This window comes from Polypterus senegalus, chromosome 3, assembly GCF_016835505.1.
Source record: "Polypterus senegalus isolate Bchr_013 chromosome 3, ASM1683550v1, whole genome shotgun sequence".
NCBI lineage: Eukaryota > Metazoa > Chordata > Cladistia > Polypteriformes > Polypteridae > Polypterus > Polypterus senegalus.
In genome coordinates this window covers 19,750,728-19,763,647 of record NC_053156.1, presented here as the reverse complement: position 1 = coordinate 19,763,647, position 12,920 = coordinate 19,750,728, and the positions used below count along the sequence as shown (strand labels likewise).

The 12,920-nt window shown below is 39.1% G+C and overlaps 1 protein-coding gene across 3 annotated transcripts in view; it reads right to left on the bottom strand.

The window, feature by feature from the left end:
* Positions 1–12,920, bottom strand: part of espl1 (extra spindle pole bodies like 1, separase) — a 95,680-nt gene that overhangs the window by 70,208 nt on the left and 12,552 nt on the right. For all 3 annotated transcript variants that reach the window (XM_039746739.1, XM_039746738.1, XM_039746740.1), the window contains exons 3-6: positions 9,916–11,013; positions 4,349–4,453; positions 3,954–4,068; positions 3,277–3,404 (exon numbers count right to left, since the gene is read on the bottom strand). In XM_039746739.1, the coding sequence (XP_039602673.1) occupies positions 3,277–3,404; positions 3,954–4,068; positions 4,349–4,453; positions 9,916–11,013 (1,446 nt within the window). The remainder of the gene's footprint in view (positions 1–3,276; positions 3,405–3,953; positions 4,069–4,348; positions 4,454–9,915; positions 11,014–12,920) is intronic.

Genomic DNA, 12,920 nt, shown 5'->3' with positions numbered 1-12,920 from the left:
CACATGTGGAAATATGGTGTGTCTGTAGTCATACTGGCAAAGTTTCAGAGTTGATCGGTAAGTTTCAGTTGTTGTTTTACAAGTGTAAACATGGCCGCTTCACTCTCCATTTGCACCAAAGAAGATCAGAAATCCACTTTTTATAAGCTGAAATTGTACAAGAGGCCCAAATCCTTATTTCATCAGAATCATGGTTCAGAGACTTGCTCAAAGTTGCCGTCTGTAGTCGATGCCGATGGGCATCCAGCTCCTCCTTCATGCCTAACACCAATCAATCACAAACACTGCTGTGGTAAAACATTGTCTTCATATTGGGCAGAAGGCCTTCAATGGATTTCAGCCTCTAGTACAGCTTCAGATCATAAAACGCAAATCACTGACGGATGCCGTTCTTTGGTGCAAACTGAGAGTGGACTGGCCAGATGTACTCCAAGTAAATAACAAGAGAAACTGACTGATCACGGTCAAAATTTGACCACTGTGACCACAGACACCATGTTTCCACACATGGGAGGAAACCTGTACTGCAAACCAAAAAAACAAAAAAAAAAAACAAACATCTATCGCAAAAAACTGTGGATAATTATTGAATTGTATATGTATGTGTACATAGAAAGAGTGGCATTTTCAGAGCCCAATTGTGGAAGTCAGGGGACCCATCACAGAACAATAAACAATCTTGTTTATCTTGTTTAACAACCTAAGTGTGATGAGGTGTTGTTAGTTAGTGCCTGTGTCAGTACTTCCTCTTCTACACCTCTGGGAACAAAACCCCCAACCTGTGGACAATAAATTGGGCATGTGGGAGCAGACTTTATACATTTACAGCATAAATGTGTCAGATGAATACGTAGGAAGGTTAAACAACAACACATGGAGAATAAACTAAACTCAAATTCTCTTCAACTCTACTTTTAGACCCCAATATCAATACAGAGTTGTGACTGCTGGATATATTAAAAAAAAAAAAAAAAGAAAATTATTAAATATTATTTAAATAGTCAAGCTGTAAGAAATATACAGGTACTAGTTAGAAATGGAACACGGTCATTCTCAGCATCGTTTCTTTGTCTCTTAAAAATAAACCGGTCGTTTCAAATGTTTGTCAATGTGATTTGTTAACTGTCATTGCAAACGCTATTCTCATGGGAAACTGCAAACGGTTTAATACAAATAGCATATCACGATCTCCTTTCTACCCGAACACCGTTTCGAGTTCATTCAATAAAAATAAGACTTTGTGATAAAACAATCTACTTACAAAAGTGGGAATATCCAGAGTCGATGTAGCCGGTAGCATTGTTCTCAAGAAGCTGCAGATTTCTGGTCATTGTGGATTGCACATCATTGCAAGAAATAAATCTGGCCGACCGATAGTTCTGGATATTGCCATTGCATCATGATATAACTGTTGCAGTGCTCTTGGACTACCTTGATATGATGGTAATATTACTGCTTTACCAATTTTGAATTTCTCTAAACTATTGATACATGAATTTTGAACATGATCAATGAGACTTTGCATATGTTTCGTTCCAAGTTTAGCTTGATTCAATTTAATAAAGAAGAGAGGATTAGCTGCGACTTTTACATGTGCATTAATAATGTAATGTTGCAACAGACGTTGAGATGATAGAAGTGGGTTAAATACATGGGAACGTATCGCTAATTTTGACCAGATATATTGATTGGGTATCATTCGTTTTTCTGAATGCATTTGTTTCATATTGTACGACCATCCTGTTTCGACATCTGAGAAAAGCAAAGGAAAGAGTAAAGAATCGGCATGTGGCTATGTATTTGACTTAAATGACGAATCATGCTTTGCTTTTGGATATACACATATCTACTCTGTCTTTGATAGCTCCGTCTTTCGAAATTATCGCTGATAATTCGTCACATGTTGGTTCATTATAAATGCCACTGTGATCCTTTGGATTCATACAGAAATCCAAGAAAATTTCTTTGTTCATGTTTTGCAGATAAATTTTGTGTAAAGTGAGATACTTTTGGACATATTTGCATCAATTATTGGCTGTATAATTTCTATTACGCCGGATCATTTAACTCTTTCAATTCGGTGTTGCATCACTTCTACGTGATTATAATGATACACAAGACCAAAAATTAAACTTGTCGTAGCTGTAATTGTTGCAGGAACACAGATTCTTGTAGCGTATGGTCCATTATTGTGTAAATCAACTTTTGTGCATTGAATGATGCTAACGCAGTAAGATTATTGTAGACGCGTATATTTTGCCTGTATTGTTTGTGGATTTCACTTTCATCAAACAACAAATCTTTTAATCCTTGCAGAAACGCCTCTTCATTGGAAGGCAGCAGTACTTTTCCCTGATGGTAACATGATTTAGACGATCTACAAGTGTCCAACTTAAACTTTAAAGCCTTTCAATATCTACATACTTCCGGCATATCACCTATGTCCATATATTCGATCACTTTTTGCTGTTCTGTTATTTCACCTAGCAATAATTTCCGGTTGTTTGCGCAAATGCGATCTATAGTCTCTTTTGTTCTAAACTTTCGAATTTTAGCACTGTCATATTTTTGAACTTGCTCTGCATGTGTATGGCACCAACATTTTTGAACATCTGTATGAAGTTCTACTGTGTCTTTTACTCTTTGTCTTTTATTTCTGACCCCGTTTGGACCTGAAAGGTTTTCAATCCCACTTATTCCGGGCGGATTATTACTTTCCTTGCCTAGGTCACCGTCTCACGGGAACATACTTCCAATTGTTGGCAGTATGACGTGACTCGACTGTGACTTGACCGTGTCGCGGGAAGTGAAAGTGCCTCTCCCTCTCTGAAGTGTCTCTCTGTCTCTCTTCAGAAGATCACGTCTCGTCGCAAGATTTTTTCAATAGAGAGATATACACTAATACAATAGTTTAAATCAACATGCCAGTTTAATACATACATTTTTAAATGAATTCTGTAATGCATTATTATTAATGGATTAATAGAGAAGGAGTCCTCACAGGGTAATGTAGCTAAAATGTTTTCTCATGCAAAGCCAGTCCTTAGAAGCAGGTTAAGAAAATCCATTCGTTACCAGCTGGCTGAAAATTTTAAAATGTTACCACTAAAAACGTACAGAAAATTGATTGAACAGTAACGAAAATGACATAACTGGGATTACTGAAATTCCAAATTTTTCTTTGCACGTCACATTAAACATTCCTTTAAAACAAAGAAAAGGCAAGTTAAGTAATTTCCAGGTTGCCAGCAATGAAAACCACAAACGTTCTCTTACCCTTTCTGGAGACAGGACTGGACTGCACATCCCCTGAAGTTTTTGGCAAAATGTTTCAATGAGCTCAAGAGCTTGCTGGTACAGTTTCTGGTTATAAAGTACCCGTGTCAGGTTATTCACAAAGTAAGCTACAAAGTGGGGGGAAAAATAAAGTATAAATGTTCCATGCACATTACAAAGATAGTAACTCTACTGAAAATATAAAAAAACTATGCAAGGCAGGATGCAACCTTTGAACGGATGACAGTTTATCATGAGTTACATTAATCCTCACAATTGGTCAATATACTGTTGACAAATGACAACAGAATTTCAACCATTGACCCTCAAACAACGTAATTACACAATTGAAACAGAGCATTGATAAAGTATGCAGTTTATCAATACGCAAATTATTGTCATGCTGTTTGGCGCACATAATTTGTCAATAAATGAGCAGCTTCTCTACAGGAAGATAGCTGAATAAATGTGTGTTTTTCCAGTGGCACCTTTTTACAAGCTATATGCTCACAGCTTGACAAGCAAAGCTCCAAGTTAAAATATCAGGCCTTAAATGTACTGGAATTCCTACTCACAGTATAAACATACATGCCGAAAAACAAAGTCACGAGCAACAGATAACTGATAACCTAATAAAAAAATAAATAAATAAATCAGCAACAAAGACGTGACACTACCTGTTTCTTCTGCGTATTCAAGCTGGTCAGAGAACCCCTGTAGGCTGTTCATCATGATGCCAGCTGCAAGCTTACAGAAATTGACAGCTGTAGTGATGTCCTCTGGCACCTTTAGCTAAAGGTAAGAAATAGAGACAGAGTGAACACCGGCACTTTAAAAGAACAGGACACATCAACACCAGGACAAAGACAACATGTCAATGAACGATAAGATTTACTATTAAGATATCGACTAAAAATATGGGCATCTAATATTTACATTCAAATGTACAGATTCTACATAGGTTAGCTTTTCTTTGGATGAAAATTCATTTATCTGATGCCTGAAAAGGGAGTCAGAAAAACATTGCAAAGATGGACGGGGACCATCCAGTACCAAAAAAAGCTTAACTTACCCGAGAAGAGCCCAAGGCACTGTAGACTGATCCCAGACAAAAGCGCAGGTGCTGATAACAGGCTTTCTCCAACGTTTTGTTCTGTTCCACCTGTAAGGCAGACATCTGCAAAAATAAAGAAAGGAAAAAGTAGAAAAACCCCTTCAGCAACACACAGCACAGGGATGTGGGTGATGAGATTCACAATAGCAGTATAAATCAAATCCACTGAGCCACTGCAGCACTCCTACGTTTACACATAGTACTAAATTCACTTTTTAATTTTTGTCAATTGAAAGCATATCTAAGATTAAATACTCAACATTAAATACCCTTATTAAATAACCAACAAAAATCAAAGCGAGAAGGCCTTAGAAGAAGCTTCTCTTCCTCTTCCCCTGAACAATTATAAGCCAAGCAAATCTAAATTAGCTACCTGATAATTAGGGTGTCTGGTTAAGTGCAACTTTTCTTTCAGTCTTTGTTTTCTTACAAATATACGAGACATGCGTCTCAAAGGATACGTTATTACAGTCTGAAAATTTAAACTTAGATAAGTATTTAAGTGTGATATATGTCAATAAACAGATCTAAAAGCATTTTACATAGACAGCAGAAGCAGTAAGAATTTCAAAGAATATACAATCTAAACATGATATTTTTTATACAACCCGCACTTCAGAAGAGGTCATCCACCTGAAGCTAAGCAAGTTTGGGTCCGGCCAGTACTCGGACGGAAGACCCTCTAGGAATAAGCTTGGGATGCTGCTGGAAGAGGTGTTGGCGAGGCAAGCAGGAAGCGCCTACCCTGTGGTCTGAATGCGGATGCCAATGCCCCAGTGCAGTAATGGGGATACTTTGCTGTAAAAATGGTATTGCCCTCTGGATGAGACGTAAAACAGAGGTCCTGGTCCTCTGTGGTCATAAATGATCCCTGAGCATCCTTTATAAAGAGCAGGGTGTATCCCAATGTCCAGGATAAATTTCCCACCATGGCCTAGTCATTGTGTCTCCCTAATCATCCCCTGTCTCTAATTCACTCTCTCACCACCTAATAGCTAATGTGTGTATTGTAGCTATTGTAGTAATGGTTGAGAAAAATATTTAATCTTAATTTTCTACATATATACTAGTGTATTTGTCCAAATCACTGTGTGCACTGAAGACAGCAGTAATATAGACCAGTGTTTGGTAAACTATGGGTAGGGTCGTGGAAATATCTGATGGGTCACCACTTAATTGTGAGGTAAAATTAATCAAGTTTGTGTAGGCGCAAATTCTGTATCGAGTGATAAACCTCCCGCTATCGATCGTAATATCTGCAGTAGTGCAGCATGAGAATCGATGCCATTGACGCATCACGGATAGCTTTCATTTCTGTGCCACTAAAATATAAGTATTTCCACCTCCCATTTCACAACCAGTGAAACAAAGTGAGAAGACTGAAAGCAAAGACATGTGTAAGAAAGTGATAGGAGGAAACGACAGGAAGATGTGCTTGTGAGGTGAAGGAGCTGCAGCCATGGATTGAAATGTCAAAATGAAAATCGCGGGTGCAGACCAAGGATGTGATGATTTTCAGGGTTTTGTGAGCAGTGAGTCAATAGAGCGAGGGTGTATACAGTGGTGTGAAAAACTATTTGCCCCCTTCCTGATTTCTTATTCTTTTGCATGTTTGTCACACAAAATGTTTCTGATCATCAAACACATTTAACCATTAGTCAAATATAACACAAGTAAACACAAAATGCATTTTTTAAAATATGGTTTTTATTATTTAGGGAGAAAAAAAATTCAAACCTACATGGCCCTGTGTGAAAAAGTAATTGCCCCCTTGTTCAAAAATCACCTAACTGTGGTGTATCACACCTGAGTTCAATTTCCTGATTACTGCCACACCTGTTTCAATCAAGAAATCCCTTCAATAGGAGCTGCCTGACACAGAGAAGTAGACCAAAAGCACCTCAAAAGCTAGACATCATGCCAAGATCCAAAGAAATTCAGGAACAAATGAGAACAGAAGTAATTGAGATCTATCAGTCTGGTAAAGGTTATAAAGCCATTTCTAAAGCTTTGGGACTCCAGCGAACCACAGTGAGAGCCATTATCCACAAATGGCAAAAACATGGAACAGTGGTGAACCTTCCCAGGAGTGGCGGCCGACCAAAATGACCCCAAGAGCGCAGAGGCGACTCATCCGAGAGGTCACAAAGACCCCAGGACAACGTCTAAAGAACTGCAGGCCTCACTTGCCTCAATTAAGGTCAGTGTTCACGACTCCACCATAAGAAAGAGACTGGCCTGCAAAAGCGGCCTGCATGGCAGATTTCCAAGACGCAAAACCACTGTTAAGCAAAAGAACATTAGGGCTCGTCTCAATTTTGCTAAGAAACATCTCAATGATTGCCAAGACTTTTGGGAAAATACCTTGTGGACTGATGAGACAAAAGTTGAACTTTTGGAAGGCAAATGTCCCGTTACATCTGGCGTAAAAGGAACACAGCATTTCAGAAAAGAACATCATACCAACAGTAAAATATGGTGGTGGTAGTGTGATGGTCTGGGGTTGTTTTGCTGCTTCAGGACCTGGAAGGCTTGCTGTGATAGATGGAACCATGAATTCTACTGTCTACCAAAAATCCTGAAGGAGAATGTCCGCCATCTGTTTGTCAACTCAAGCTGAAGCGATCTTGGGTGCTGCAACAGGACAATGACCCAAAACACACCAGCAAATCCACCTCTGAATGGCTGAAGAAAAACAAAATGAAGACTTTGGAGTGGCCTAGTCAAAGTCCTGACCTGAATCCAATTGAGATGCTATGGCATGACCTTAAAAAGGCGGTTCATGCTAGAAAACCCTCAAATAAAGCTTAATTACAACAATTCTGCAAAGATGAGTGGGCCAAAATTCCTCCAGAGCGCTGTAAAAGACTCATTGCAAGTTATCGCAAACACTTGATTGCAGTTATTGCTGCTAAGGGTGGCCCAACCAGTTATTAGGTTCAGGGGGCAATTACTTTTTCACACAGGGCCATGTAGGTTTGGATTTTTTTTTCTCCCTAAATAATAAAAACCATCATTTAAAAACTGCATTTTGTGTTTACTTGTGTTATATTTGACTAATGGTTAAATGTGTTTGATGATCAGAAACATTTTGTGTGACAAACATGCAAAAGAATAAGGAATCAGGAAGGGGGCAAATAGTTTTTCACACCACTGTATATATAGTGTTGTGGCAGAGTTTTATGTCAAGTGAAGTTTCAGTGGTCATGAACGACTGGTTGATTCCTCCAAGTGTTCGCTTTTACAGCATACACTGAATCTAAATCTGCAACCGAGGTGCAAAGAGATCTTTCTGTTAAGTTTAACATGCCGTGTTGAGATAGAATTCCTTCTTGTCACGTTATTTCAAAATAGTTTGATAAATATCAAAATCGACTGGTAGTGTGAAAGACTTGTTTGTTAGACCACTGACAACCGCAGAAACACTGGAAAATAACAGGGTGAGACAAGCAGTAGACATTCAACACAATGTTATCCACAAGAGTTAAACATGTCAAACTGGATTGTTCACTGAATTATTATATCACCTATATAAAATGCAAATCCATCCATCCATCCAGTATCCAACCCGCTATATTCCAACTACACTGTCACGGGGGTCTGCTGGAGCCAAATCACAGCCAACACAGGGCGCAAGGCAAGAAACAAACCCCAGGCAGGGCGCCAGCCCACTGCAGTAAAATGCAAATAGTGTATATATTTTTTAAGAATAACTTAGCTGTTTTTCGGTTAATTGAACTGTTAAATGGAATCCAGAGAATGTTAAACTCTTTGCAAACTCATTTAGAAAAATGTATTGTTAATGGTGGCGGTCATTTATAAAAAGTTATTCTTTTAAATGTTATTCAATAGAGTAAATAAGCTACATTAATTAATTTTTTTTTAACTCCTTCATTCCCTAACCGCTGCCATGAGTCAAATGGCAACATTACGAGACTTTTCATACTATGCTTTCAAAAATCATATCCTCGTAGCAGCACCTCAACAAATTGTCTTTCCCAGCTTTACTTAGCATTTCCACTGGCACTAAAACATCTCAGAAATGTTTTCCGTTTTGAAAGATAATAGTTACTTTAGGTTCAATTTCCAGATACGTTCTGTGCGGAGTTTGCAAGTTCTCCTCGTGTCCGTGTGGGTTTCCTCCCACACTACAAAGACAGATTAGGTGAATTGGCGGTGCTGTTTGTGTGTGTGTTTATTCTGAGGTGGGATGGGATTCTGTCCAAGGATATAGGTATAGGCCCCAGCTGCTCCATGATTCTGCTCTGAATAAACAGATTTGGAATAAGGATAAACAGTATTATTTTAACAATATGTTAATTTCCCACTTTTCTCTTTTATTATTAACCAGTAATGGTGTACTGCACGATAACGTGCCATGAATACACTTGACTTGAGCAGTCCTAGTTTTCGTCCTCTTTCTCTGTACATTTAGCATTCGTTGGCTCAGAGGTTGATGCACTTCCTGCTTCCTGAGCAGCTCTTTTCTCCACCCTAGCAGCCCACTTCTTCTCTTCTTTCGTCGGCATCTTTTCACGTTAAAATTGATTAAGTCAGTGTTTGTGTTGCAATCACTTACTACGTTTTCTTTAATTTTTCACTTAAGTCTTCTATCTGCCTCAAGAATGACTTAAGATATGAAGAGGTAGGGGAAGTGATGGCGAAGGTGGTAGGGATGAGAACAGTGCCCGTACGCATGCGCCGCACAGCAGATGCCGAGAGTTGATTCTACAATAGAATAAAATAAGAGGAGTAACCTTAGAGGTCAATCATCACCCCAAAAGCGGATAGTAGACATCATGTAGTATATGTGTACCAAATTTCAGGTCAATAGTTTAAATGGTTTGTAAGCTACAGATGATTTAAAGTCCTTGACAGACAAACAAACAGCCATGGTAGCATATTATATAAGAAGATATTAGGATAATAAGTATATTAGATGATGAAACCTCAAACACAGCTGACTAGTAGACACTGACGACTCAAGTCATAATGACCAGTAGATCCTGATGATTCAAGTGAGGAATAAAAATATTATATAAATAAATAACATATACATATATGTATATACACACACACACACACACACACACAGAGTATATAAATAAATAAAAGATAACCTCTTAATTTTCATGTGAGAAAATATGCTCAAAAGAAAGCAATCACTAACTTTTTTTTTTTTTTAAATAAACTATATGCCCATTGTTTCATCTCTTTATGGCACCATTGACACTTTGATAATAATCATCCTCTTGTGTTCCGGAAAGGAACAGATTTCCTACTTTGGGTCCCCAAATTAATAAGTTTAAGAACCCCCAATATAGACATTTCATTGAACTCTGGGTATGTTTTCTGTTAAATAGTAATGAAGATGACCCAGATTACAAGCAGGAATTCTGCTAATGTTTAGAAAACCTGTATTAGTTTTGAGGCGTGTTTGGCACCTAACACCTCCAATAACATGAGCAGAGTAAAATATGGTTTTAGTGGCATAACAAAACCACATGTATGATAGAAGCACTTACTGCATCTTTCTGCTGCTGCAGGATCTGCAAATACATCTTACTGAACCCAAAAAGTCCAAGAAGGTCCTGGCTGCAAAGGCTGACTTCTGCACCCTTGTTCTCATTCTTCTTTACTGAGAACTCAAGAGCCCAAGCAACAAAACTGCACCCTTCGATGACAGCCTGTCTCTCTGTGATCCCCTTTGGGGAAAATGAAACCAGAATGTGCAGAGCTTTGGTCAGATGAGTCCCACACTTTAAGCCCATGGATAAATCCTCAACTGTTGTCTTCCCACAGCGCATTAGCTCTAACAAGGCAGTCAAGCATTCCAAGTCATGGCTAAGGCTAGTCTTACAGGAGTCCGCCACGTGCTGCAGGTGTGTAGAGGCCTCTCTCCAGTGGCTACCTTTACAAAGTCTACGCAGGTTCTGCAGGGCCACCTCATATAGAACAAAGCACTTTTCCACGTCGGATGTCTTTTTACTCTGCAATAGAGGCTGGAAAATGTAACAGTCAACCTGCTTGATCAAATAACTGATATCCTGTTGACTTAAAACACACTGCTGTCCTTCATATCTGGAAGAGGCTATCTCCACATGGCGTGCCACCAAAGAAGGAAAGGTTATTGTATCAATTTCTCCAGATTCTGGAATACTTTCAAGAAGAACTAAAAATCTCACTGCTTGTAACCTTAGTGACAAGCAAATGTGAAAATCACACCCATTTCCTGCAAGGGAATCTGCATATTTCCATAGCAGGGCAAAGCAGCTCTTGACCAAAATTTTATATTCTTCTGAAACATCCACATAGGATGCTAGTTGCTCATGCAGGTAATCTCCAAACTTTCTGCATGCTTCTTGTGCATTCCGGAGAGAGAGGCTTTTCAAAAGATGGAAAAGGATCTTTTCTATGTAGAAGGGGGATTGTTGTACATTTGAATTCAAGTACCCTTGCAACGCAAAGTCAGCTAGCTTAACCAAGCACTCTAAGTGATCGGAGCTTTTAGTGCCAGCCCCAATACTGTGAATGCAGGCTCGGATTATACGGTCACACACCACACTCTGGTCGACCTTTTTCTGTCCATGGGAAGTTTCCTTTTGTACTCCATTGAGGAAGCCCTACAGTAAAACAAGGAGAAAACAACAATCATTAAGAGATTCTATAAAGCATTCAGATGGAATTAGCAAAAAAAAATGCAAGTAGCTTCTGATGGAGAAAGCTTTTCATTCCCACACGTCCCCTTCTGTATTGACTGAGCTATAAACAAAATATGAAAGTTTTCATATTTGAATAATTACTATAAGATGTGGCACTCATCTTGGAAATTCATGGTCTCTGCTTGACTAGAGTTAATTGGCTTAGTTTTTCATTCAGATAAATGTTTGTGTAAAAGACATTGTTTCCTGGTTTGTGTCGAATCTGTACAATCCACAGGGCCTCTTATACACACACGTATAAACACTTATGTTAGGGTTGTACATTTTTAAATTGTAATTAATCATGGAATTTCATTCATTTTGTCTTGATTAATCACCTGTTCAACCAAGGTGGTTGTGGTTACTCTGCGATGACCAGTAGTCTCTTGGGAATGTCACTGAACTTCTTAGGTGCTCAGACTGTGAAGACTTGTGGCTTTCATCTACAGTGCCTATAAATGGTATTCACCCCCGCCGACCATTTTCAAAATTTTTGTCTCTCTTTCTCTGCATCTTTATCTTCATCTACACTCACTGGCCACATTATTAAGTACACTTTGTTAGTAGCGGATTGGACTCCCTTCAGAACTGCCATAATTATTCATGGCACTGATTCAACATGGTACTGGAAACATTCCTCTGGGATTGTGGTCCATATTGACATGATAGCATCACACAGTTACTGCCGATTCGTCAACTGCACGTCCATGATGTCAATCTTTTGTTCCACCACATCCCAAATGTGCTGTATTGTATTGAGCTCTGATGACCGTGGAGGCCATTTGAGTCCAGTAAAGTTACCTTCATGATCAAGAAACCAGTTTGAGATATGTGCTTTGTGACATGGCTCGTTATCCTGCAAGAAGTACCCATCAGAAGATCGGTAAACTGCAGTCATAAAGGGATGGACATGGTCAGCAAAAATACACAGGTAGGTCGTGGCATTTAAATGATACCCAAAGTGGGTTAAGAAAATGTCCCTCACACCGTTATACCACCACCAGCAGCCTGAACAATTGATACAAGACAGGATAATCCATGCTTTCATGTTGTCAATGCCAAATTCTGACTCTACTATCCAAATGTCACAGCAGAAATTGACACTGATCAAACCAGGCAAAGTTTTCCCAATCTTCTATTGCCCAATTTGGATGTGCCTGTGCGAATTGTAGCCTCAGTTCTTAGATGACAGGAGTGGCACCGGGGTGGTCTCCCACTTCTGTAGCCCATCTGCTTCAAGATTTGATGTGTTATGCGATCAGAGATGCTCTTCTGCATACCTTGGTTGTAACAAGTGCTTATTTGAGTTACTGTTTCCTTTTAATCAGCTCAAACCAGTCTGGCTATTTTCCTCTGACCTCAATAAGGCAAATTTCACTCAGACAACTGCTGCTCACTGGATATTTTCCCTTTATGAGACCATTCTCTGTGAATCCTAGAGATGGTTGTGTGTGCAAATCCCAATACATCAACAGTTTCTGAAATACTCTGAATGTGGCTTGGTTGTTGGTGTCAGACAGGCTGCTCAAAGTCACTTCAATCCCCTTTCTTCCCCATTCTGATGATTGGCTTGAACCTCAGACGGTCGTCTTGATAACGTCTACATGCCTAAATGCATGGAGTTCCTACCATGTGATTGGCCAATTAGATATTTGCATTAATCAGATGTACCTAATAAAGTGTCCGGGGAGTCAATATCTAAACTGCTCAAAATAATTAAAGGAACACTTTGAAAACACATCAGATCTCAATGGGAAAAAGAAATCCTCCTGGATATCTATACTGATATAGACTGGGTAATGTGTTAGGAACGAAAGGATGCCACATCG